Here is a 27,720-nt window from a genome sequence, read left to right on the forward strand (position 1 = left end):
CTGAGCACAGTGACACATGGGCCGGGAATAAACACGGAGGTGGCCCAAGACATGCAGGAAGGATGCTTGGCATTCCCCTGAGCGCTCTATTAATACTAAAGAACACCCAAGCGTATCGATGAAAGGCAAGTTGGCACTCACTCCATCACAAAGGATTTACACTCATCACTCAACCCTGTGCATCAATAGTGGGTGTCAGGTCTGTAGCTCAAAATGTCTCTGTTCCATTCTTCATCGTCCCCCACTCTTGCAAGCCCTTGTACGACCAATTCCAGTTGTTTGAAAGGTCAAGCCCGGGATAGGCTCACATTTTGGAGGGAATTCGGGAACCATTGTTTCCAGTTAAAAAGGGCCAGCAACTGGTCCCCTCTGTGCTTTTTATGGTGTCTAATGAATTTAGGCAGCTTCACCATCCATGTAGATTTTCTGGCTAGAATCTTTGTTTCTAGGAGGCCATTTTGGAGTAAGTGTCTAAATCTCCTGTTGATCCGAACCTAATTTACACCTCCCAGAAGAGACCTAAGTAGAGAGGTTGTTCTGAAATGAGATTTGGTGTAGCTTTGCACCATCCCAAGCACGCTCGGCCAGTTGGGGCTCATCTCATTAGCGTTTGACTGTGAGGGGGGTAATTGTGTCAGGCTGTGATTGAAGGGAGTGAGGGGTATTGTTTGGGCAAGGCCCCCAGTGCCCTGCCCCGTCACCCCTCTAGTCCCTAACACAACCGCTAGACCAGCTGCTCCGCTCTCATCTCACTAATGATGGGTTAGGATAGGCCACACGAAGACTTGGCAAGGACCATCCTTCACTGAAGTTAGCAAAGTTAGCTATTGTGTACCTGAATATGACATTTCCCGCTGGGTAATATGTCAGATGGGTCTTTAGCCTAGGCTAAAGTCTTGAAAATGGAAATATACTACATATTTGGAAGAGCCTTTAATCCCTGTCCACTCATGCATAAGCAGATGGGTATTTGTTTGTCCATTATGCTAGTTTTCATATGCTAATCCCTGTCATGGAAATTCTACACAGGAACACTCGAAGTCAATCTTAAATGAATCATTATTTATTATCAGCGCCCTGGAGAGGTTCCAAACAACTCAATGCACCAAGTACACATGTTGATCAGGAGCTCCACCGGGGCAGTCCCGTTAGTTCTCTTACATACAAGTTATATTTAAACTTATTCGTAATGAATTATTCCTTGACGTTTGTTTCATTCATGTGACCGACCAATACTGGGTCATGCACGTGACAGACCAATACCTCACGAGGCCTCTTCTCTCTAAGCTGAAACCTTGAAACTAAGATATCTTTCATTCTCAAAACAAGGTTCTCGGCATACTGCCAAATTGCAGATAGTGAGGATTTGTTCAATCAGTCACAGAAATTGGTTATTAGAAAAGCACAAACATAACATTTTCCATCACATCCTGCTGTGAGGTACAGGAGAGTATGCTAACGCTAACTGCTAGCCACTGTAGCCAGCTCCATTCAACCTCTCCCATCTATCTCTTAAGGTATCTCCATCCATTTTTTGTTATTCATATTTGCCATATATTTTTCAACAAAAGTTCTGAACCCTTTCTATTCTCATAGTTTCTACAGATGGTAAATGAAAGATTTTTGTTGTTGTTGCTAAAAGTATTATTATATTATTGATTGATTGACTATGACTTTTCAAATCACCCAGCAGTGCTATTTACAGAGTTAGCTCCACGTAATTTTGCAATTCTTCAGCCATTCCTGGACTTGCGACCAAAAACAAGCTACATATGGAGAGTACCAAAACACGTGATCTAATGATTCTGTCTTTTCGCAGCAAAATCTCCAGAGCTGGAATGGTTGTATCCCCCATATATATATATAACATTCTATTGGTTGCAAGAATTTTGTATAATAATTTTGAATCCGGTGTTGTTTTGCATATCAGTGCCATGGAATCAGTACATCGCAAATCTCTTCCCAACTATTTTGCAGTCTGTATGGCACAGCTGTCAATTATTTGTTCCTTAAATGAAACTGGTATACTTTCTTATTTATCACCATTTTCTTTAACCAATTTTGGTCTTTTAATGCAGGGCAGAGTCAAGTTTCTTACTTTTTCCCCCTTCCACTTGCGTCATCCATTTTTGCGGTAATGCTGCAATTAATTAGCCAGCATATTAGCTGATCCTGTGGCTGTGCGCTAATATGCAGTAGCTAGCTAGCGCAGTTTGCTTTAATAGTGTCATAAATAATAAGCAGTGTTCCTTTGTTCTCCCAGCCTCTTCCTCTCTGAAGCTCCCTCTCGCTCACTGAGCCTCTGACTTAGATACGGATGAATCAGAGCTAGTTAGTTTCTCCGCTGGGACCAGGGATCAGTGCTTGCATGTGTGAGAGTGTGTGTGTGTGAGAGAGAGTGGTGTGTCTTATCGTTCTCTGCTATAATGTGAGTCACAGTTGGGCTGAACGCAGCTCCATCTTCCCTCGTCTTCGCAGAGATGCTTTTGGCAGTGGTGACATGTTTTTTATGCACCCCATGTGATCGGGTGTTGATTTGGACATCTGCATTCACAAAGGGAATGGTTTCCCTGCTGCTTTTCCTGCTGTTATGGTACCGCTGTGGAGAGAATGAACAAACCTGGTGTTAAGGTAGTTCTGTACAGTTTAGTATAGTTTGTGTCTTTCTTTGTCTTTCAGGCTCAAAGAAAGACATAGTTTGACATTTGAATTTGTAGTCGTGTGCTGTAAGGCGTCTGTTGGCTCCAATGTCTGCACTGCTGGCATCAACACGTATTCCACAATGAAATATGCGGATGTAGGAAGAGGATGCATAATGAACCTTGAGAAGCTAAAACTCAGCTCAAACAATGACAATTATGAAGGATAATAAGCTACTGTACTAGCTTGCATGCTAACCTGGATACGCCATTTAGCTAAGTCCACAATGCATGTTAGCGTTCTGTTAGATTCTGTTATTTACACAGTGCTGTTAGCGGCATTTCTGTTTCCCATAATCTTTTAATAAAAAACAAATCCTCTTACAGCGATCCTGGACCCTTTCAAGGAACGTAACCCCAACTTGATTAACACCTCATTTAGTGGATGTTGTAAAAGGCCTCTTTGTATATAATCTCGTGGGATATTAGTTGGATTTCTGAAATAAACCGGAGGGCCACCAACTGCTCTGAATCTGTTCTGTAGTTTGGGGGGGGGTGATTATGTATGGATTAGGCTTGTGTACATATGGGGCCTCCTGCAGCCTTCATCGCTGCCCTTTGTAATTAGTGGGACCCCCCCAGAGTTAATCTAAGGGCGATGGAAAGACAGAGCCCAGTTTGTCTGACTGACTGTCAGTTGGTGCCTGGTGCGCACACTGTCCATCGTTGACCCGCTGATACAGGCTAGCATGGGTAGAGGGGAAATTGAATGAGGTCGACGAGTGAGGGAAAGTGTGTGTGTAGGTGTGTTTGTCTGCATTATGGTTTGTTTTCTGCTCTAGTAGTGGGAAGGGGATGACTAAATACAATGCACAATGGCTGTCTTCTAGATGAAGGCTTGATAGATATTTCACCAGTTTCTCCCACCTCCTTCAGGGTTCCCAAGGAAACCAAACTTTCCCTTTTCTCTCTCTCTCTCTCTCTCTCTCTCTCTGGCAGCCCTTGGCTCGTCTCTGTCAGATTTCCATTCCTCCGTTGAATGTGCACTTTAAAAACAGCTCTTCATCTCTTTATTCTCTGGATGCATCTCAAGTCAAATGTTTCGGTCATTTTTCCTTGATTGGTTTCTCGAACCGAAAACAGCGAGTGAATTCCACAGTGACAATGTTGTAATGTTGCGGAGGTAGGTTTCGTTGTGTCTGATTCGCCACCCTCGTAGATAAAGAAACCATCCACGCATTTCTAATAGGATAATCGTCCATCCTGAACTGATCTGAGATTTACAGCTTTTTGAAGAGTTTGGAGGCAAATCCTGCCCAGGGAGACTGTAGTGTGTGCAAATCCACTAACGACGAGTAGAGACACGACTAGGTTAGCACCTCTCGCTGGATTACACACACTTCATATTCCTCTTTAAATCCATGTTACATAGATGTACCTGGAGGAGAAGGATAACTGAATGGAGCTGGATGTAACTGAGATGACACACACAGGAAGTATCCATGCCAGCTTAAAATAACATGGCCCCCTAGCGAGGATCTGCCTGGTAAGGCAATTCTCTGACCGACAGGATGAGAGACCAGAAAGGAGTGCATGTCCTAGGTCTGTTCTCCAGATACACAGCCTGTTTTTCACCATGTTAAATAACACCACTCTGAGGAGGATGGACGCATAGGAGGAAGAATCTCTCGCAGCAGGACACTCGCAGTATCCTGTGTCCGCAACGTCTGACCATAGGAACATCAAGTTCTTGGGGGGGGGTTTGTATAGGCATCATCATAACTAGGGTCTTTTTCAGGGACGTCTCGTAGAGAGAGGCACAACGTATTATTGGACTGCAAATCCCAGCACCCACCTGAAGGTGAAGTGGTTAAAAAAATGGTCATGGTATTTGGTTTGGACTGGTGGTTAGTGGAATGGGCCAAATTTATATTACTTAGCTCAGCTTTCTTCTGCATGGTGGCAAAATGAACGAGATTCATTTTCAGCCCAGGAGACGCAAGCCCTCAACTGGTTTCACTTTCTAAGATGTATGTTCTCCATGTGGCTCTTCTAAGCATTTCAGAAATCCTGAATATTATTTTAATGAATGATAATGGGATTAAAAGCTTTGCCGGTCTCAGTCTGTGAATGAACGGTTCCTCAGTTTGAAATCAGCTAGAACCGGTGGAACTAAAAACCCCAGGGGGTGTCCTTCTGAAAACGAATGGAGGTGCTGAATGAGGTCACTCCACTAATCTCCTCTCTTCTAAAACCCAAAAGGTTGTTATTTTGAGCTTTCTCAAGGTCGTTCATGGCCATTCTTCTAACCGCCTTGCTCTGAGATTGTAGGGTTTATGCCGAGCGATGTCTAATTTCTGGTGTCACTATGGCGTCTTCCGTTTGCTGTAGGCTATAACAGTAATTGACATCAGATGTTAGCTATTATGGCTTTGGAGGCGCCTTTCGTCCGTCAATCGGTCCCAGCTTCAGTGCCTTTCTGGGAGACGTGAAGCCGCGATCCCACCGTACCTGTCAGTCTAAGAGCCCACCGGGCAGGAGGTGGAGCTGACACACACACACACATCTCTCTCCCTCCTCCCGGCTACCTCCCTCTTCGCCTCTCTTGTCTTCCCATTCTCTGTTCCTACCCTAAGGAATAACCACAGACACAGTAAACACACATGCAGCACACTCACCTCTCGCCATCTTTCCTGTCGTAAAAACCTCCACTTAGCCCTTCTCTCCTTCTCTGCCCCCCCCCCCCCCTCCCCTCTTGTCACGTGCCACATAAAATACAAATGGCCAATCGATCCCTCTCTTCCTGAGTATGTTCATGTAGCCTGCAGGCCCCTGGGGCAGGAAGCATTACAGCTCATTATCTCATGTCGTACCTCTATCTCTATCTAAAACTGAAGTCTATCCCTATCACATACAGATGAACCGAGACACCCTGGACTTAATGAAAGAAACCAGGAGGGATGAGGTGAGAGGAAAGCGGCCTTGCTTCATTACAGAGGCATGAGGAGCACGGCAGGAGTTTATTACAGTATGGCTAACAGGGTGTTACAGTCCCCACCCAGGCTCCAGGGCATACACCAGAAATACTTACCCCTTAGTGTTAAAGGCAAGGGGCTCTAATGCAAATGTTACTTTAATGAGCTAAGGGAAGGATACAGGAGCTAGGCTGTAGTTAGGCTACAGAGCCATGTGCACTGATACACCAGTGGAATGCATATTGATGACATGCAGCGTGCTGCTGGGTTTGCGTTCCTGGGAGCTGCTGATGGAAGGATGTGAATAGCTACAGGAAGGAGGAGGGAACTCGGTGATAGATCGTGTGATTTGAGGTGACTGAAGTGAGGTAATCCATGGATCGTCTCTGTGACTTGGAGGAACGACAGGGAACAAACCGAGTGTTTTAGGTGTCGATTGAGAACTTAACAGTTATATGACAGTAATTCCCCCGGTCTCAGTGTAGACTGGCCGCTGACTATCTGCCAACTCATCTGAAGCCATACTCTGTTGCCGTCAGCCAGTGTTATTGGACAGCTGAGCCCAGTCATATGTCTCCTCTCTCTTTATGAAGTCCGTCTCTCAGCTCTGACAGGCCTGATGGCTCAGCATTTCTCCCCAGACCCAGCCAGCTTTCCTGTCCTGTACAGGCTTGTTTTATCTAGTCGGCTACGGACACTGTATAATTGGCGAGGCAAGCCAAGCGTTCTCACTAACACTATGCTGACTGGTGACCCCTTTTGTTTCTGCTTCAGGTCGGTTAGGCTGCTGAGAGAGAGAGAGAGAGAGAGAGAGAGAGAGAGAGAGAGCGAGCAAGCGAGCGAGAGGGAGTGTGAGAAAGATAGAGAGAGGGATGGTGAGATAGGGAGAGAGAGAGAGGGAGGTGGTCTATATTCATACATCCAGCTGGCCGGTCTCTCTGACTGTGTCCCTCCTTCAACAGGGCTCCATTAACCCTGATGACTGGGAGATTAGAGAGGGATATATGAACACACACACTGGGCCATAGGACCATCTGTCCTCTTGCACACACACACACACACACACACTGGCCTCGGTGGGATTATTGTGCAGCACTGCCTGTGGTCCAGCCATGTAGACACTGTTTTTATGATACTCATCTGGGGCACATACTGTGCACACTCAGGCGTACGACATACTGGGCGGAAATATACTGCCCACACTTGTTTACGCTCTATCACGGAGGTTTTGGGCTTGAGGACTCTTACATTAATTTTGGATTTGGAGAACTGTTACATAAGACTGCAGCCGAACTGGGCACACACACACACACAAAAAACACTGCATCAAAGCTGCTGCTCAGCCACTAAAGGTGTTACGCAACCGGATTGGACGCTGCTGCTCCCCACTTGTCCCTTCGAATTAGCCTCGAGCTTGTTTATTGTTGACAGGCGGAATGCATAACCGGTAGGATGTTTACAATCCAAATCAACAGCCGTAATGACTGCTAACCCTAGCTCGCGTCTCTGTTGATGGCCGCTAAACTGTGCTCCTCGTTGGCCCGTGCTCAGCTCAGATAGCACACCCTGCCCGCCCTCTCTTACAATCCTCTCCTGTCCTATGTGGCGACTCATATTTCAGCTGGTGTCCTTGGCTCTGTCTGTACCCCGCGTCCTTAGCTCTATCTCTCTGGTTACATCAACACGTCTCTTCCCTGAAGCATGCTTATTGAGTCCAGGACAGGAGCGAGTTGGCAGGGCTAGCTAGCTAAGTGCTGTCTGTGGTGACGCAACACCAGTGGAGCGAGAGTTCCACTACCGCTAAGATGACAGCTAGCAGGACAGGCATGTCGTGACACGAGGAGCGCCGGCTGACAGGAAGCCAACGTTAGCGCTTTCCCAGTTGGATTCCACCTCACTACATGAATAGATTAGGTTGATGTGCTTCGTTTATGATGGTGAGTTTTGAAGCCTCGTGGTGGTCTTTGCAGATTGAATGGCATCGTGTGAGCTGGTCTGTAAACAAACTTCAAAAGTCTGATAAATGATGATATTGACGGACATGAAAACGTGTTAGGATCAGTACAATTGAAAGGTATTGGAACAAGGGGCTGCTGTGACTGATGACATCATATTCCTGAGCCTACCATGAGACTGTTCAGTCATCTGATTCTTCCTGTGTTTTTTGACAGGCAGGACAGAGGCTACTTTTTACCCAGGCAGGGGTCCTTCCACTTCCTTACGTCAATGTCTCTGAGTGGCTGGGCCATAGGATGTTTACCCATCCCGAATTAAACCTGAATCAAAACATCCCATTTATATCTCTCTCTCTCTGCAGTTAGCCAAGCAGCAGGACAATAAAGCAGCCCCCTCACCCCCCTCCAATTCCCCCTACTCTGGCCCCTGTCGGACCCCATCTGTAAAAACGGCCGTGTTTTTATAGGAGCCTCATTTTTGGCCCCTGGCCCGGCCCTTGGTTTACGAGAATGGAACGTCCAGAGCTCCCGAGTCGCGCACTCTTCCCCGGTGACCCGTCTCCTTGGCGCCGGCGCCGCGGTAACAGCCCGGTGCCCTGAAACCCGAGAGCTGTGGCTAAATACGTGCTAATGTGGCGGAAACGCTAGCAGGCTACCTCCTATGCACCCTTCGGGGAGAAAGGCTGTCTATAAAGGGGGAAGAAAACATGTTGGACGGCGTGTCGGACACATACACACTTAGCAATATACGTACTCATTGTCTCACACCTACAACACATACCATCTTTCACACACACACGCACGTTATTGTATACTCATCCGTATATTCTTAAACACATGCTCACAAGGCCACAGAGTGAACACACACTCTCTCTCAGACACACAAATTCTCTCTTCAAAACTGCACATACTAAGTGAGGCCCACACCACAGAGCTGTTGATTGGCTAATAGACGCGTGTGCGGGATTGCTCAACAGGGCCTGGCTAGTGGAACACATCATGAGGCTGGTTTCTATTGACAGTGATGATGACGATGATGACGCAACCTTCTCTTTCACAATCACTCACCACCACCACCTCCCAACCGCTCGATCAGGCGACATGTTGTTGGTCTGAGACCACGCAGTCGGTCACGCTGCTGTTGTCCCTTTCCCCCCTTCTCTCTTCTCACTGCTATTTTCTTCACCAGGACTCGGTGTCCTGCAATCACGTAGGATAACTGTGCGGTGTGAGTCATTGGGCGTTTGGCTGTTTTGGATGCTGTTCAAGATCCTGTGATATAAGACGGAGCACATCGCCTCCCCTCAAGTGTTCCTTGGACCGGATACGGTTTGGCCTAGAGGAACGCTGTGGCCACGTGATCCATCCAGTCCAAATCCAGCCCTGTTCTGTTGATGCTCAGGCTAACAGAGATCACCCTGATCCACTTTTATCCTCTTTTGGGTATTGCAGCACAGCCTCATCCTGCTGGCTCTGGACAGTTGATCTTGTCCTGTCATGTAACTGGGGTTTGGGGGAATACCGTTTATTTAAATACAGTTTTACAGATTTATTCTCCAGGACCTCTCGAAAAAATAAACACAAAATAGATATTTTCCTATCGGTTGAACTGTGGAAGGTGTACATTATATTTGGTAGGGATGACTTGTGGAGCCATCTACCCATACCCCACTGTGCAGCCCCCTGCAGTCCCCTGCCCCTCTGAGTCAGCGCTAGGTTGTGTGGATGTTGTGTTGTCTAGGTCACAGTGCTGCTGCCCCCAGTGAGTGTCACAGTCCATCGGACAGCAGTGAGAAGGGGTTGCTGTGGAAGGCCACTGAACCTGGTGGGTGGCTCGCTGTGACCCTGCTGGGCCAAGAGAGGCAGGGGTGTGTGTGTTTGGCTGGTGTTTGTGAGGCAGTGGGATGTGTGTCCGTGTGTGTGTGTGGCTGGGGCTCGAGAGCCAACGGGGTATGAAGTGTACGGGGTATGAAGTGTACGTGGCAGGACACACTGCACCGTTCTGCCTGCCTGTACAGAGAGGACAGGCTGGCTGAGTCAGGGGACAGAGAACCAGATGGGGCTAACTGTGGAGGGAGGCTACAGCCTACAAAATCAGAGAGGCAGAGGCGAGCTATGCTAAGCTATGCATTGCGTGCTAGTGAGGTGACGCTCGCAGTAGCAGGCTTGTTTCAATGAATCCACCTATTTGTAGTCTCTGTGATGGGAACACCACAAGCTGCTACTTCGCTTAACATCGAGAATAATCCCCTGCTGTAGGACAGATGGGGGGGGGGGGGGGGTGCTTTAGCAGTGAGGTGAATGTATGGAAAGGAGCAGGAGGAATTCTCCTCAGTGACAGGGAGGATGGGGGGGGTGAGAGAGGGGGGAAAGAGAAAGGAGTGGGATTCATGAGTGGTAGGGACAAGGTGGAGGGGCTGAGCGGAGGAGGCTCCTCCTCGTTTACTGTAGCTATCTATCGCTATCTACACTATATATACAAAAGTATGTGGACACCCGTTTCAAATGAGTGGATTCGGCTATTTCAGCCACACCCGTTGCTGACAGGTGTACAGAATCGAGCAAACAGCCATGCAATCTCCATAGACAAGCATTGGCAGTAGAACGGCCTTACTGAAGAGCTCAGTGACTTTCAACGTGGCAAAGTCATAGGATGCCACCTTTCCAACAAGTCAGTTAGTCAAATTTCTGCCCTGCTAGAGCGGCCCCGGTCAACTGTAAGATCTGTTATTGTGATGTGGAAATGTCTAGGAGCAAGAACGGCTCAGCTGAGAAGTGGTAGGCCACACAAGCTCATAGAACGGGACCACCAAGTGCTGAAGCGCGTAAGCAAGTAAAAAACGTCTGTCCTCTGTTGCAACACTCAGTACCGTTTCAAACTGCCTCTGGAAGCAACGTCAGCACAATAACTATTCGTCAGGAGCTTCAAGAAATGGGTTTCCATGGCCGAGCAGCCGCACAACAGCCTAAGATCACCATGTGCAATGCGAAGCGTTGACTGGAGTGGTGTAAAGCTCGCCACCAATTGGACTCTGGAGCAGTGGAATCACGCTTCACCATCTGGCAGTCTGACGGACAAATCTGGGTTTGGCGGATGCCAGAAGAACACTACCTGCCCCAATGCATAGTGTCAACTGTAAAGCTTGGTGGAGGAGGAATAATGTTCTGGGGCTGTTTTTCATGGTTCGGGCTAGGCCCATTAGTTCCAGTGAAGGGAAATCTTAATGCTACAGCATACTATGACATTCTAGACAATTCTGTGCTTCCAACTTTGTGGAAACAGTTTGGGGAAGGCCCTTTCCTGTTTCAGCATGACATTGCCCCAGTGCACAAAGCGAGGTCCGTACAGAAATGGTTTGTCGAGATCAGTGTGGAAGAACTTGACTGGCATGCACAGAGCCCTGACCTCAACCCCATCGAACACCTTTGGGATAAATTGGAATGCCGACTGCGAGCCAGGCCTAATTGTCCAACATCAATGCTTTTGTGGCTGAATGGAAGCAAGTCCTCGCAGCAATGTTCCAGCATCTAGTGGAAAGCCTTCCCAGAAGAGTAGAGGCTGTTATTGCAGCAAAGGGGGGACAACTGCGGATTAATGGCCATGATTTTGGAATCAGATGTTCAACAAGCAGTTGTCCACATTTATTTATTTTTATTTTACCTTTATTTAATTAGGCAAGTCAGTTAAGAACCTATTCTTATTTTCAATGACGGCCTACGAACAGTGGGTTAACTGCCTTGTTCAGGGGCAGATTGACAGATTTTTACCTTGTCAGCCTGGGGATTCAATCTTGCAGCCTTTCGGTTACTAGTTCAACACTCTAACCACTAGGCTACCTGCCGCCCCACATACTTTTGGTCATGTACTGTAGTGTATCTCTATGTAGCTCTACATTCTACAACTGACTGTTACTGGCCATTATTTGGCCTGGAACACAAAAGGGCTGTGATTTTCGTTGCTAGATGCAGGAACATTGTAAGGAGGCTCTCCCCAGCTCTGTGAGCTGTGGTAGGGGAGGGCTGTGTAATACCAGCCCCAGGCTTCCGCAGGCCTAGTTCCCCATCTATCGCTGTCTCTCTCTCTCTCACTTGTGCTCTCTCTCTCTCTCTCTCTCGCTCTCTCGCTCTCTCTCTCTCTGTCTGTAGCCCTGTTTTTCTCTACTGCCGCAATGCAAATCATAACCAGATGAGTCTATTCTGGGTGCGTTAAACCCCCTGTCTGAAATTACCTCCCTGACTATATAAGGGTGGGAAACACAGACTTCGACCTCCATTTTTTTTTTATTGTGTAATGAATAACAGCTGTTAAAATGTGTGTCTGTTTTAGGCTCTTGCCACTCTTTGATTTCATACAATAACATCTGAAATCACTCTTAATGGCTCACATCACAACACCATCATCCCAGACACCCTGGACCCACTCCAACTCGCATACCGCCCCGGCAGATGACGCGGTCTCTATTGCACTCCACGCTGCCCCTCTCCCACCTGGACACCTATGTGAGAGTGCTGCTCATTGACTACAGCTCAGCGTTCAACGCCTTAGTGCCCTTCAAGCTCATCACCTAATCTTAAGGACCCTGGGACTGAACACCTCCCTCTACAACTGTGGATCCTGGACTTCCTGACGGGCCGCCACCAGATGGCGAGGGTAGGCCAGATTCTCTGGTCTGATGAAACCAAGATTGAACTATTTGACCTGAATGCCAAGCGTTATGTCTGGAGGAAACCTGGCACCATCCCTATGGTGAAGCATGGTGGTGGCAGCATGATGCTGAGGGGATGGTTTTCAGCGGCAGGGAGACTAGTCAGGTTCAAGGGAAAGATGAACGGAGCAAAGTAGAGCGAGATCCTTGATGAAAACCTGCTCCAGAGTGCTCAGGACCTCAGACTGGGGTGAAGGTTCACCTTCCAACAGGACATTGATCCCAACTTCACAGCCAAGACAATGCAGGTGTGGCTTCGGGACAGGTCTCTGAAAGTTCTTGAGTGGCCTAGCCAGAATCCGGACTTGAACCCGGACTTGCAGCGACGCTCCCCATCCAACCTGACAGAGGATCCCCCCCAAATACAGGTGTGCCAAGCTTGTAGCGTCATACCCAAGAAGACTCAAGGCTGTAATTGCTGCCAAAGGTGCTTCAACAAAGTACATAGTAAAGGGTCTGAATACTTCTGTATTTGTAATATTTCAGTTTAAATGTTTTTATGCATTTGAAAAAAATGCTTAAAACCTGTTTTTGCTTTGTCATTGTGGGGTATTGTGTGTAGATTGATGAGGGGTGAAAAAAAATGTAATCCATTTTAGAATAAGGCTGTTACGTAACAATATGTGAAAAAAGTCAAGGGGTCTGAATAATTTCCCGAATGCACTATACATTTCTACCTCAATTACCTCGTACCCCTGCACATCGACTCGGTACTGGTACCCCATGTTTATAGCAAGTTATCATTACTCATTGTGTATTTATTATTCATTTTATTATTATGTTTAGCCTTTTTATTATTTCTCTGTTTTCTTTCTCTCTTCCTTGTTGGGAAGGGCCTGTAAGTAAGCATTTCACTGTTTGGTCTACATCTGTTTACGACGCATGTGACGAATACAATTCGATTAGATTAGAATTTCTTTGATTTGATTTAATAAGGCCTAGATATTTAATCAGCTCTCTTCGCATATTTCTTATTTTTTACACAGAGCATTTTTGCGCCTAAATTGAAAAATATTGGCCAACACGAAGAAATTAGGAACACAAAGAAAAATATTTGAGGTTATGAAGCTAGAATCCTTCATTTCTCTGGGCGCTCTGGTTAAAATGTAAGGTCGCACAGGAAAATATTTAGGCGCATATGCGAGTAAAATTGTTACGCTGTTGAGCCCTGTTTAATAGAGTTTTAATTAAAGCCTGCCGGATCTCAGAGATCTGTATCTCCTTTCAGAACACTTGTTATTGCTTTTTACTCCAATAACAAGCTTATTGGCATTGCTTAGAATTGTCCTGAGCATATCCTCCCTGCCAGCAGTCCTGTCACCACTTGTCACCATTCTGTGGTGTGGCCTCATTATGCTTGTTCCCTGGTAGCCAACTGTTATATCAGTTACCATCATCATCATGCTAGCATCATCAGGCTGTCAGAGCTGGTTGTCAGTGTTAATACACTGCCCTCTGTACATCCCCACGTTGACTTTCCCTCCTCCACTAACCCTCCATGCTGTTCCCTACCTCTCAGTGCTTAGTGTGCTGTACTGTAGTGCTGGCATCCAGAGTCGTTAAGGCTGAGTTCACTTCAGTAGCCATTGGAAGCCCAGGGTCAGTCAGTCACAGTGTGCATCTGAATGCCTTTCCAAGTTGTTAGCGCTCAGTGTAGCATGCTTCCTGAGCTCCAGCTGGCCTGCAGGAAAAGAGAAACTAGCAGGTCTGAGCCGCAGTCTCCAACAGTAGCCAGCCAGGATATGTCTTCTTCACTTAGAGCTATCCAGACTGGTTTATGTCTACTTAACCCCGTCCAGACTGGTTTATGTCTACTTAACCCCTTCCAGACTGGTTTATGTCTACTTAACCCCTTCCAGACTGGTTTATGTCTACTTAACCCCTTCCAGACTGGTTTATGTCTACTTAACCCCTTCCAGACTGGTTTATGTCTCCTTAACCCCGTCCAGACTGGTTTATGTCTACTTAACCCCTTCCAGTCTGGTTTATGTCTCCTTAACCCCGTCCAGACTGGTTTATGTCTACTTAACCCCGTCCAGACTGGTTTATGTCTACTTAACCCCTTCCAGACTGGTTTATGTCTACTTAACCCCTTCCAGACTGGTTTATGTCTACTTAACCCCTTCCAGACTGGTTTATGTCTACTTAACACCTTCCAGACTAGTTTATGTCTACTTAACACATTCCAGACTGATTTATGTCTCCTTAACCCCTTCCAGACTGATTTATGTCTCCTTAACACCTTCCATGCTGTTTTATGTCTACTTAACACCTTCAATACTGGTTTATGTCTACTTAACACCTTCCAGACTGGTTTATGTCTACTTAACACCTTCCAGACTGGTTTATGTCTACTTAACCCCTTCCAGACTGGTTTATGTCTACTTAACACCTTCCAGACTGGTTTATGTCTCCTTAACCCCTTCCAGACTACCTGTGTCAGGCTTAGCGTGTATAGAGACAGCAGAAGGCTGGGTAGTGGGTCTGGATGCATAAAACACCTTATCTTTTCCCTTAAAGTTTCCTTAACTTTATGTCAGTTGCACAAAACATTTTAAGGTGAATTTCCCCGTTAAATTAAGTGGAAAAGTTAAGGGTGCCCACGAGGTCCCTTATCGGCTTCATTCAGAATGGATATCAATGTAAACAGCATTTGTGGAGGTGATTGTTGTTTTCATCTGCTCTGGTTACAAAAGGAAAACATCAACCAGCTAGCTACTTAGCTAAACAATGGAAGATGCACAATCCATGGCTACAAAGCTAGCTACTTAGCTAAACAATGGAAGATGCACAATCCATGGCTACAAAGCTAGCTACTTAGCTAAACAATGGAAGATGCACAATCCATAGCTACAAAGCTAGCTACTTAGCTAAACAATGGAAGATGCACAATCCATGGCTACAAAGCTAGCTACTTAGCTAAACAATGGAAGATGCACAATCCATGGCTACAAAGCTAGCTACTTAGCTAAACAATGGAAGATGCACAATCCATGGCTACAAAGCTAGCTACTTAGCTAAACAATGGAAGATGCACAATCCATGGCTACAAAGCTGGCTAGTTAGCTCTAAGTACTATTTAAGCTAGCTTGACGTACTTAATATAAACAAGTTGAGAAAAAAGTAACTTCAAGAAACGTGATTTATTATCTTCTGAAGCAATTTGGTTATCCTGTCTTGATTGCTATCTGACAAAATTAAAGCAATCTCTTTGATGAGACATTAGTCAGTGAATCATGCCGTCTCCGTGGTAACCAGATACTCTTTCTGCCATCCATACCTTCAAACTACTGTAAAGGCCCTTACCTAAGGAAATATTTGAGGGGCTCTATTCCTTAAGGTTAACCCTGAAGGGAAACGCTTGACGTTTTATGCAGCCGGGCCCTGGTTTAGAGTCACCTCTTCCTCAGACCAGGTTATTGCACATAGCCAGCTAGGGAAGGAAGTGTCTCGTGTGTGAGACTAGGTTTAGAGTGGCAGCCGGTCCTATGTGGAATGGGCTGTCTGAGCCTAACTTGCCCTAGCCCTAGCCCCACCTCCACCCTTCAACCCCCAGCCCCTTCCAGCTGCTCTAGCATTTGCCCTGACACTCAAAAGTGTTAACAAAGGAGCACTTTGTCCGGACCTCGACGAGCCACGTGCCTCTGTCTTTGTTAACGGCCCAACCGCTAATGGTTTCCTGGGGGGCTGAAGGTGAGCACAAACTGAACAACAACAAGGAGCAACGGAATCCGGGTGGTATGGTGGCATGACAACGGGGTCTTTGTCTCAGTACAAAGTCAGTTTAAGTAGGCTACTTCAGTACAACTTGAAAACCAGTGAAATTGACCTCCATTCTCAACTAACATTGCTTTCAAAATATTGCAGACAATCTTTTAAGTTGATTGACCTTATAACTCAACCAAGGATACAATCACTATGTGTGTCCCCCTGCGTCCTTGCTGCTCATATTAGAGAACATTCCGGACAGTGCATGGGGGGGGGGGGGTTGCTCTGATGTGTGAATTGCCCCAATGACTAATGTGACTTGAGAAGGGCTGACAGAATGACTGCTCTGTCTCTTCTCTGACTGGCTGACTCCTCCTTCAAAGTGTCCCTCTCTGTCACTGTCAGGATACAGGGGTGTCAGAGCCCTTGGCCTGCTCTTATTTTGGCCTCAGACTATCTGGTCACCTATTGTTTAGATTCAGTTGAAGGGAACTTTTCACAGGGTTCGTTAGGGTCAGGAGCAGTTCTGTGCTTCCAGTACTAGAGGGCTCTGGGATGTTGGGAGGACTGCCCTGTCACTCTCAGACTGGTCCTCTGTCTTCCTCTCTCTCGCCTGGTGGAAGATCACTGCCACTGCATGGTTTAGTTGAGCCAACTCCTCTGTGGTGTTAGTTACCATGCAAACAGTTTACAGCATTACAACTGATGACAAAAGAGTTGGCCCAGACAGAGCTAAGACCATCCCAGGCTATTGTCCTCCTCCCACTCTGACCCAGGTTCAGCCTCCTTTCTCCCTTTCACTGCGGCTTACTGTCCCCTCCCTCTCCCTGTTCCCCCAACTCACCAGCCAGTCTACTTGCAATAAGTCTGGAAGGAGTAAATCCCTGCTCTGCTGCATTGCAGAGTCCTCTAGTCTTAATGAGATGCACGGAAGCCCCAGTGGAGGCTTTGATGCCTTAATGTTAGTCTATTGCTGTAAATGAGGAAAGTTGGATATGGGCCACTGGTTGTTGCATCATTGCTATGATGTGCTTAAGAAATGGGCAGAACTTATAATTGGTGATGAGTCCGAGTTCACTCCTGTCTATATACTCATGGCTAACTAGTGGCCTTTTATGCTGAGGTACAGTAGAAGTATCATACGGGTTGGTTCATCCAATGATTAATGACAGTGTGACTTTAACATATGATACTGTGCTTCACTTTCAGACCTGCACTGGGGAGCTAATTATCCGTGTCTTGCTTTGGTAGTTAGTCATGTTGGTTTAGAAGGGCCCAGCCATAGACACAGCCCTTTGTTTCCCCTGTGCTTCTTTGTGTGTGACTGGCCACATGTGTCTGTTCCATGAGCGGTGTCTTTCATTGCTCACGTTGCGTGATACCTCTGAGGCAGCAGTGTTCCTAGTATGTCGTATAACACACACACACACACACACACACACAGATCGTGGGTTATTCATGAGGAACATGGCAGATGAGCCCAGGGCTGACACTGTGGGCGGTGCCTCCAACCATATAGTAACACAGTAACACCCCTGCCGAACATCTGAGCCCTCCAGACAGACAGACTGCAGCTTTCTATGAACCAGGAACACATTTTCTAAAATAATAATGTCCAGTAGTATGAAATGGTCCTTGGAGCACACTGTGAAGTACTGTGTTCAGAATTGAAGCACCCCTTTGTAACTAAATTCTACAGTCGTCAGGCAAGAAACTTCCCAAAAAGTTGTGGTCGTGTATTATAGAAATGTATGTCGTTTGGAATATGTAAGATAGTTGAACAAGTCCACCCACACAGTGTTCCTCTCTCCTCTCCTCCAGACCACTCCAGCTCCAGCACCACCTTGTCCTTCCAGCCGCTGCGCTCCCAAGGTGCCCTCCCCACGGCCCACGTCATGCCCTCGCCCTCCACCGGCCCCAAGCTCAGCACAGTGCCCTCCACTGGGAGCAACCCCTGGTCTTCCTGCCAGCTGCCCTCGCCCCTCGACAGCCCCCTGGACATGAAGGACCCCCGGCCCGTCCGCCGCTGGTCCTCCCTCACCCGCCTCAGCCCCCAGGAGAAGACCATCCCCGGGGGTCGGGCTGCGTACCGCTCTGACCCCCATGGCTCCCTGGACAGAGGGGTGCTCTACGGTTACAGACATGACCCTCTGGGCCCCACGGACCCCTACCTATCCCACCTGCACTCCCCAGGGGCCGAGGCCAGGTACAAGTACCCCCTGAGTACTAAGACAGACTCTCACTCTGCCTGCTCGTCCCCACTCAAACCCAACACCTTAGACCTGACCTACAGTGCCTTACCGGAGACCAAGCACCCTGGCGTCGGGCTGACGGTACCCAGCCAGAGGGGCCTACCACTGGGCCACCAGACAGTAGGAGGGTCCCCCATCCAGCCAGCAGTGAGGACCCAGATGTGGCTGAGTGAGCAGATGGAGTACAGGCCCCCCGGCCCCGGGCCAGAGCTGTGTGGGGCCCTGTCGGCCTGGCAACAGGAGCAGCAGCAGAGGGAGAGGCTACGGCAAGAGGCCGAGCTCAACCAGGTGAGAGGAGTGTATTGGGGGAGTAGACTACAGTTTCTGTTAGACAGCTAGTCAGGGGACTCTGTCAAATAAATTGATGAGTGTTAGGTTAACACCCATGACAACTAACTTTCAGATTTTCAGCACAATATTGCCTGGAGTCTGTACTAAAAACAGGTGAAGATTTCCCTCCAAATTGTGAACCACTTCATGTAGGACTAAGTATGAGGGCATATCGCCCTCTGGTGGGCTTATGAAGCGTTGACGTTTTTCCAAAAGGCAAACAATACAAGATGGTCAGTGCTATCTGGAATCCTGGGGACGTCCCTACCCTTAACCATAACCATAACTCTAACCTAATCCTTACCTTGGCCATGTTAAATGTAAACTTCAATGGGTTAGGGACGTCACAACGATCACGTTTCAAGTTTTAACGTCACATCCACAAGTAGAGTAAAAATGCCTTTCTTGCACACTCTAAACCAAGCTATGCAATAATCAATATCAATGTGGTACTAAAAATAACATAAGGTAGAACAGGGTCAGTTCCAATACCATATTTACAATGTGCTGGGATACTGGAGCGATAGGGGTGGATCCCGGATTGCACCGATACAAGATACACATGCGTTTCCATGAAGGCTAATATAAAGTAGTTCACATTTTCAATGAAGACAGGCAAACTCTTTATGGTTTGTGTATTTGACCTTTATCTTATAACATTCTTTACAAAATGCGTTGTGTGCATAAGAGAGTGAACAGTGGAACCAGTACCTGCAGATAGACAACCGTTCTACAGTAGTTTCATCTTCAGAGAGCTGGACGCGTTTGGTGCATTTACTCTGTTTGTGTCTTACTCTGCCAAAAATAAATGAGTCGCCTCTTACTACTGGACACTAAAACATTTACAGCACACAATTATGTTAGGATATCGCAATAACAATATTATATCTCTCCCCGAACAGTTTACACTACATACACATTTTTATGAGGGAAGAATGTGTTGTACTTATCTACTATCCAGTGTGAATATGCTAAAAACTCCTGTGTTCAAAAGCAACTGGACACAAAAAGATGCAAACTGTCTCCAAAGGGCCTAACTCAACTGTTACTCTGTGAGTGCAGCATAAAGAGATGATATCGCACCACAAAGGACTGATAACTTTAAAGGTCATATGCAGCTGTTTTTATCTCAACATCAAATCATTTCTGGGTAACAATTAAGCACCTAACTTGTGATTGTTTTCATTTAAAAAAATAAACAAAAAATGGCTTCTTAGGAAAGGGCAATTTCTCAAGCAAGAATTTTGCTAGGACTGTCTGGGAGTGGTCTGAGTGGGGAGGGGGAAACTGAAAATGAGCTGTTATTTTCAGAGAGGTTTGGAACTCTTCTTTCTCATTGGTCTATTATCTAATTTACCCCATGGTGATGTCATCATAGAAGGCCAAAACTCCATCCCACCAAAACAGGCAGAAATTTTAGGCAATCCTTTTAAACAGCTCTAGGGCATTATCATCATTTTCACAATATTACAGTATTATTCCAACCTCATTGTGTGGAAATATATATATAAAACATAGGATTATCACGTTTTTGAATACACTGGGCCTTTAAAGATTGCATACTAGTTTTCCTAATTTCAGTTTGTGGCAAAACAAGAAAATATAGTGTAGAGAATCATTGTACCATCTAAACCGCTGTGAAATATATATTTTAAAATAGTATTTTCAGTCGTTTGAAACAGAAAGTAAAAGACAAAAATTGGAACCATAGAAATAGCACACATGGAACAGATTAGACTAGCTTTCGATCAGAATGACAGATCTATAACTCACATTTCTATGTGAATTGTGTAGGGTCAGCCAAAAAAGTTACACATGGCAGGTTTAATCATTTTCAGTTCCATTTCATTTGTCAGTTGCATCATGCGTGTTCTGTGCTTCGGTCTTAATAGTCTGACTGTGATTGTTAAAGCTTTAAAGAGCTTGTTCTCTATGGCTCATATAAACCCATACGTAAAATGTATGCACGCATGACTTTGGATAAAATCACTGGCCAGAATGAAATGTGGTGCAGTTAGGTGATTCTACCACTAGAGGGAGGTCAAGCTAAATGGAAGGAGGGCATGCTATTGATTCTCCCATGCCAACATTTTTTACATTCTCTACCATCGGTGGATGGAGCTTCATCCTCCTGTCATATTTTGAATCTTGCCGTCTCATGTTACGATCTCACGGAATCCCAGACTTTTCTTCTCTCCAACAGCTCAAGATCTTGGATTCTAATCCAGCAGGTTCGCAGCCTTTATTCAGTGATTTGATGCTGTGGATGAACTGTTGAATAGTAATTAGTCAAAGCCATGGTGTATTTATATGATCAAATCAGAGGTAGAGGGACTCCCATCAGACCCTGTGGCCCTTGGGGACTGGAATTGCTCAACCTAACTACTGTAAGCCATGAGGTTAGATGTCAGAGGTTACATGAGCTTGACCAGGACAAGCATGAGGAGCAGCACGATGACGATGAGAAGGAAGTTGAGCATCAGGTTGAAGCCGCGGTCGTTGACCAGATCCATGGAGGAGGCTGGGTTCAGGCTGCAGATACCCCAGGCAGAGTGATCAATTTCTGGGGGGGGGGGTCTTCTGGAAGGTTCCCCAGGAAGGCTAGTGATGGATGGATGATTGGATGGATGCAGATTACATCTCCCTGCTTAGCCCTCACTGTGGCTGTGCTGTGGTGGTTGTTGGTTCAGCTACAGAGGTCTGAGAGGGAAAACAGGGGCCCAGTGAGAGAGTGGTTCACTTACGCAGACACACACATGATCACACACACATATACAAGTCAGATTCCCGTGGGTTAACATTGTCAGTACGTTTATTTCAGCAGTGCACTGTAGTGTGTCAGTATAGCCAGGTGGCAGAAGGGAGCTGTAAGTTAAGAGTCACTGTGAGGGATGACAGACCTACAGGAGGGTGACATGTGTGCACACAACTATGACATACACTCCCCTACGTATTTGTTTGGACAGTGAAGCTGAAAGGTTGAATTTGGCTCTATACTCCAGCGTTTTGGATTTGAGGTCAACAGTTTTATCAGGCGACAGTACAGAATGGCACCTTTTTATTTCAGAGTATTTTCATACACATCTGTTTACCATTTAGAAATGAATGCGCTTTATGTATCTAGTCGCCCCCCACCCCCCACCCCATCTGAAGGTGTCATGAGTATTTTAACCCTTATTTTAACTGGTAATTTGACTGAGAACACATTCTCATTTACAGCAACGACCTGGGGGAGAGGAGGGGGGGGGATGAATGAACTGGGGATAATTAGGTGACTGTGATGGTACTGTATAAGGACCAGATTGGGAATATAGCAAGGACACAGGGGTTAGTTCCTCTACTCTTACAATAGTGTATTCAATAGTCCAAAGTTTAGTGTTTGGTCCCATATTCCTAGCAACGCAATGACCACATCATGCTTGTGACTCTACAAACTTGTTGGATGCATTTGCAGTTTGTTTTAGTAGTGTTTCGGATTATGGTGTGCTCAATGATTGGTAAATCATTTTATTGTGTCATTTGAGTCCCTTGTATGGTAAATAACAATAGAATATGCTAATAATGATGATTGAGAAAGTTACAGATCCACAAAGATCATGCCCCCAAAACATGCTAACCTCTCATTAGCATTTGTTTGGTGGGGTATTATATTTATGACTCTGTTACTTTAGCTTCACTGTGCAAATAAATATATAGGAGAGTGTAGACTGCATCTGGGAACAACAATCTTCTATTGCAACTCTCACACTGCAACTTTCTAGTATTATATATGACTGTATATGTCATTCAAATAAATCATGCCGGATTATTAGACTCTACAAAACAGTATATCTGATCTTATCCTACACTAATTCCTGCAAATTGAAAGCCATTTGACAAAATATTAAGATAATCTCCATGTTTGCCACCCAATCCCCTCCTCTCCCCTTTCATTGTCCGGCCCTCTTAAAGAGTGCATGGCCCTGTTGGGCTGTAGTGTGGCACCTGCCCCCCCCCCCCCCCCCGGCCCTCACATCAACAACACGATGATGTAGATGAGCAGCAGGCAGATGAGGATGAGGCTGAAGTTGACAAAGAGCTCCTGCATGTTCTGCCTGGCCTGGGGGGGCACGTCCACCGCCATGGAGGCTCTGCGGATGGCCGAGCGCATCGTGTGCTGCACCTTATCCATGCTGGGGCGGGCTGGGCTCTGTGGGCTTGGGCGCTAGGCAGTGAGGGGCGAGAGCGTACTCTAGGACAGGTGGACAGATGGGTGGTGCAGAGGATAGAGAGTGGTGGTGGGCTGGTGACGGAGGGAGGTGAGAGGAGTGGTCCCGGTGCCCAGGGGTCTGGAGGAGCTGCGCTGGGGGGAGGAAGTGGCAGAGAAAGTGGAGTCAGTGAAGCACGCAGGAAACACAGACAAAGAAAGACCGTTAACGGAATCAGAATAACATTTTCAGTCACATTCAGTTTCCTTAACAATTGGTTCAACTGGAGGGCAAGATACCCCATCCATTCTCCTTCATGCCCAACGGTATGGCTGACCCTGTAAAACAACACATTTCACTGCAGCTATCCAGTGTATGTTACAATACAACATCATTTAAAAACAATACATCTATATAATCAAACGTCACTCACTTTGGGGCCCCATAACCCCAGGCCTTATAAGTGTCTCTCTAGTGTCACGTGTTTGTACAGCTCTGCCCCTCCTCTCAAGGTCAAAACAACCGAGAGGGGAGGATAATGGAATGATAATAAAAATGGACTCCAACCTCCTGTCGTCTCCCATAATTCATTCCTCTCTATAAATGGCCGACTGGATTTGGCCGGTCGTATCTGGGCTTATTCTGTGAAGGACGCACCGCAATGTTTTCCAAAAAAAGGGAAACGGTTTTGTACTTTTCTCTCAATGGGGTTCATAGGTTGTGAGTCGGAAGCTAGGTTTGAAGAGATGTTTGTAACCTGGATGGTGGCGGTTTGGTATTCAGGGTGTATGTTACTTGTTGTTGTTGCATATTTTGGTATATTTTAATGCTTGAATATTGTCGGGGTTCTTGAAGGATGCGATGCTTTAGCTCGATGATCTTATGTGGAATGTGTGTTTTCTGTGTACTGTGACAGCTTTCGACATCATAGAAATGAGAATCCCACTTCCCTGCTGGGTCTTTGACGACTCCAACATGGACGTGAGTAGGTGCTGTATGCGGTGTGCCCTTTTTGACTCCACCGCATTCCCTCTGGCGGAACATGGAAGGAAAAACCTGCTGGAGATCACACGTCTTATCGGAACGCAGAACACTTCTAACTGGAGATGAAGCCATTCAAACCACCTCTAATCTCAGTGACGGTGAGGGTGCTGTTGGAGATATTACTGTGGCTAAAGCTGTCCTCCATTTTAGGTCGAGAATATACACACTGGGTTGTGATCGTCAGAGCAGCCCTGCTTCTCTCTAGTCCGCCCGCACAGGCCTTATCTCGTCTTCCAGAATCCTCTCTCCCCTCAGGGGCTCCTCAGTGACAGGCATACCCAGGAAAGGTGAGGATCTGTGGGTCACTCTCCCAGCTTTGCCCCTGGTCCCTGCTGGTTCCCTGCCTCTCTGAGTCAGACTACCCATGGCCTGCTCCAGAGTAGAGGGGAGGGAGATGCAAGGCGAGGAGGCGGCCAGGCCCGCTGAAGACCTGCTGACAGCAGTTATCTGCCCGGCTCCAGCTATGTGCCAGCGGGTATTCTTAGGGCTGACCTTTGGCTATCTCAAAGAGGTGGAGTCCATTTCGACACTAGCCAAACATAAACCCCTCTTTAAAAACATCCCTCTGACCTGACCTCGTGAACACCACCCGTGTGGAGGGAGGGGAACTGCGCGTGCACAGCATGGGTTGGGTGCAGTAGAGCGTGTGGATTTAATGGGTCAGGATGTAGATACGGAGGAATCTCGCTTGAGTCCTGATAATGAGTCTGTGAGGATTAAGGGCCTTCTGTCCACTATAGCATCAATACATCTCTGCTAAGAGATTATCTTTCTACATTTTTTTGAGTCGTGTGGTTTTACGTTCCATTGTGGTTGAGAGGAACGCTAGGCTATATCCTGGTGTTCCAAGAAGATCACAGGAGCCCCCAGCCTAAAAGGAACTGGAGGGTTCTGGGTAAGAGGGGTTACTAGCGAATGACGTCGGAGCCCAGGCTGGCACAAACATACCTCCCTCACCCTGGTCACATGACACATGGTTTGTTTAACGCACCAAGCCTTCAGCGATGAGTGGCAATCAAGCGGCATGTCAGCACCAAATGCCCCCAAGCCTTCAGCTCTGGAGTGGTCAGGAGTTGTTCTCCTCATGTCAGGACAAGGGGATATGATAAGTTCATTAATAATAGCCTCTCCCCTGGCACTACTAAACATGTCACCATCTACTCAATCACTGCCCCCTGGGTTCACCCACCCACCCTTACAAGGGCATTCTGAAGGGGAGGCCAAGGACACAGCAGGATGAAATGACAAACTAATAACAGCAGGATGAAATGCCAAACTAATAGAGGCTGTTGTTGAAACCCTATGGGGACGTTGTTTGGATTGTAAAACCCAAACCCGCCATTCCTCTTCATGAAAGAGTCCACATGGAGCGACGGAGTCAGTGGGGGGAAAATCAAAGCCGAACATGAAATCGAATCGAACCTAAGAAGGAAATCCTTCTGAAACCTGGCAGAAGCGTTCACAGGCCAATAGTGTTTTTTTCCCCAGCTCTCTTGGCGTAGTTCCTGTGATAATGAGTCATCTGGAGGGAGAGGGAGGAAAGCTTTCAATGGGCTTGGCCCCCAGCGCTGAACTTTCCATGATGGCATCACACAGCAATGTACAGGGAACTGTGGGCATTGATTTGGATGTGTGGCTCAGGAGAGGGCATAAGTGAAATGTTATACAGTCCCAATTACGGTACACATAGCAGTGTGAACAATGGTCAGTTGCCAACCACAAAATGTCTGTTCTATTCAAACAAAATGTATCTTCATAACAGCCTCTTCCACCTGGTATTGAAATATAGGATTACAATGAATATGAGAATTGATTACCGGTAGATTCACTGCACTGAGGCAAGCTAGAGTGGGCCATTTTCATGATAAATGTGATTTCCAGTTCTCTCCTCCAGTGTGTGGTTGGTTGGTTGGCAGTAACCTTTCCCTGTCTACAGACTCCCTTTGTGTCCTGTCTGCTCATTTCAATCAATGCAAATTCCAGGCCTTTGCCAGATGCAAATGTGTGTGTTGTGGATAGGTCACGGCTAGCCTCTGATGTGTATGTGCGAGCGCGCACGCTGCTCTGTCTGTTTAGACAGGAGGACAGTTAAGTTCAGTACTGCTCCATCCTAAACATCAGGGTACCATTTGTCTCAGGATATAGCCTTCATAGCAACACTATTGCAAGATAAATCATCGCTTGAGAGACACAAATACAGTCGCTTAGGTGTTTAGTGAGTCTTATCCGTTTGAACTATTAGTGCTTGACCTTGAATAAATGACATTTAGGGAATACTTTGGAGCCCCGCAGAAGTGCAGTGTTATTAGTTTCAAGGTAATGTCGATATCGTCATATAGCTGGAACAGTATTACAATATGGCTTTCTTTACAGCCCTTAAGTTGTCATTCTCGCCAGGCCTGTGCACTTACCTGCTCCAGTGGGGTGTGTGGATAGATGGATGTTGATCTGGAGGTCACAGACCGTCTGGTGAGGAGGCTGGCAGAAAGGCTGTGGATCCAGCAGCAGCAGGCGAGGAGGCTCTCTGGCAGCACTCTTCACTACGTCACCTTGTTTATGGGAGGAGAAGCAGATGGGCGGAGAGTGGAGAGGAGAGAGGGAAGGGAGAGAGAGGGATGTACTGCCTGGGGGAGTGGCATCGCTGCTATGTGGTCTGTTCATCCGTCCATTTTGGAAGAGGAGGGCACGGATGGGCAGAGCGGGCAAGCGGCCTCCCCTCTCTCACCTGGCGTACTATAGATAGGCTAGTACCTCTCTCTCGTTCTGAACTGGGTCTCTCTCTTTCCGTCTGCTGGAGGACCTACGCCATTTGAACCCTGAGGAGTTTGACCTGTGTGTCTTCACTGTCTCTGTCAGGTCATTCTGAAATGGCAAACACAGGCTGATTGTCAGTGCTGGAAGTGATGCGCAGCCACAGCTGAAAAAGGACAATGTTGTGGTTGCTGTGTTTCTTTTCTCTCTCAGGAGAGTTTCCGAGAACGAATCGATCCTCCGCAACATCGCTTACCTGTTTCTTATTGAGAGTTTGTTCCCTTTTCAGCTTTTCTGGCTTCCGTTGTGTGTGTGCTTCCTCTGTCTCTTTATGTAGTGTTGTGGTGTCTCTCTTTATGTATAGACTCTGTTAGTTTGAAGGACTGTCTATTTCCGTGTCATGCAGTCCGTCCTCTCTGTGTTCCTGACTGTATCAGAGGAAACACAGTAGCCATCAATCTCTCCAGGGGCTCTGAATCTGAACATCTTTCCTGCTCAGTTTTCAGCCCCAAAACAGAAACAAATCCCTCCACTCTTCCTTAAAAGGAGCGTTTAGCTGGGTCTTGACTCGATCAAAACAAGCTCAGAATAGTGCATTTTTTTTAATGGCCGTTGCTTTGAGGAAGGGTGACGGGGGGGGGGGGGGGGACATGCTTTGTCCCGGTCTTCTCTGGCTTGGGTGGTACTGTTCTTGGAACACCGAGCACCCCCTCCTGCGGTGGCACAGGTATGCCCACACAGGTGTCGGATGCCAGCGGTCGGTGACCTTCATTAGAGGTTTAATGAAGCATTACGCACACACATACAGTACATGCATTCATACACACACACATACAGTACATGCATTCATACACACACTCCTTTCATACCTACTGTGTCTCTGCCCGGCATTCTCCCAAAGGCTCTCATCTGCACCGTATCCATTACATGAGAGAGAACTTCTTCAATGCTCATAATCACCCTCTGCAGCGGTGCGTTAATCATGACCACAAACATTGACATTCTGAGACGGGGGGGGGCGATCCAACCAACCACATCTATAATGAAAGCTGTTGATGTTGTTTAGTCTAAGCACAGCATGGGTCTCTCGTTAACTGTGGGCTTTGGGGTTAGTTGGAAACCTGTGTTCAGTGCATATAGCAGCCATTTGTGTGACTCAGACTTCCCTTTATG

The 27,720-nt window shown here is 46.8% G+C and overlaps 2 protein-coding genes across 4 annotated transcripts in view; one reads left to right on the forward strand and one right to left on the reverse strand.

Annotated features, from left to right (window-relative positions):
* The window catches only part of cep85l (centrosomal protein 85L), a 68,403-nt gene that overhangs the window by 16,914 nt on the left and 23,769 nt on the right, over window positions 1-27,720 (forward strand). For both annotated transcript variants that reach the window (XM_020454649.2, XM_020454648.2), the window contains exon 3: window positions 17,805-18,523. In XM_020454649.2, coding sequence (XP_020310238.1) covers window positions 17,805-18,523 — 719 coding nt within the window. The remainder of the gene's footprint in view (window positions 1-17,804; window positions 18,524-27,720) is intronic.
* LOC109866111 (cardiac phospholamban) lies at window positions 19,189-26,818 on the reverse strand. Of its 2 annotated transcripts, XR_004204632.1 has the most exons (4): window positions 26,804-26,818; window positions 26,208-26,658; window positions 22,579-22,907; window positions 19,189-21,265 (listed from the first exon to the last, which is right to left on the reverse strand). XR_004204632.1 is itself a non-coding variant. In XM_020454650.2 (2 exons), the coding sequence occupies exon 2, from the start codon at window positions 22,734-22,736 to the stop codon at window positions 22,575-22,577; it is 162 nt and encodes a 53-aa protein (XP_020310239.1). In that variant the 5' UTR covers window positions 22,737-22,907; window positions 26,208-26,371. The 2 variants fall into 2 exon arrangements, 1 of the variants encoding a protein (XP_020310239.1); XM_020454650.2 differs by lacking the exons at window positions 19,189-21,265; window positions 26,804-26,818 and having other exon boundaries at window positions 22,575-22,907; window positions 26,208-26,371.

This window comes from Oncorhynchus kisutch, linkage group LG21 (assembly GCF_002021735.2).
Source record: "Oncorhynchus kisutch isolate 150728-3 linkage group LG21, Okis_V2, whole genome shotgun sequence".
Taxonomy (NCBI): domain Eukaryota; kingdom Metazoa; phylum Chordata; class Actinopteri; order Salmoniformes; family Salmonidae; genus Oncorhynchus; species Oncorhynchus kisutch.

Coding starts and splice junctions, on each gene's coding strand:
- LOC109866111 (XM_020454650.2), bottom strand. CDS start 22,736: ATGGATAAGGTGCAGCACACGATGCGCTCGGCCATCCGCAGAGCCTCC.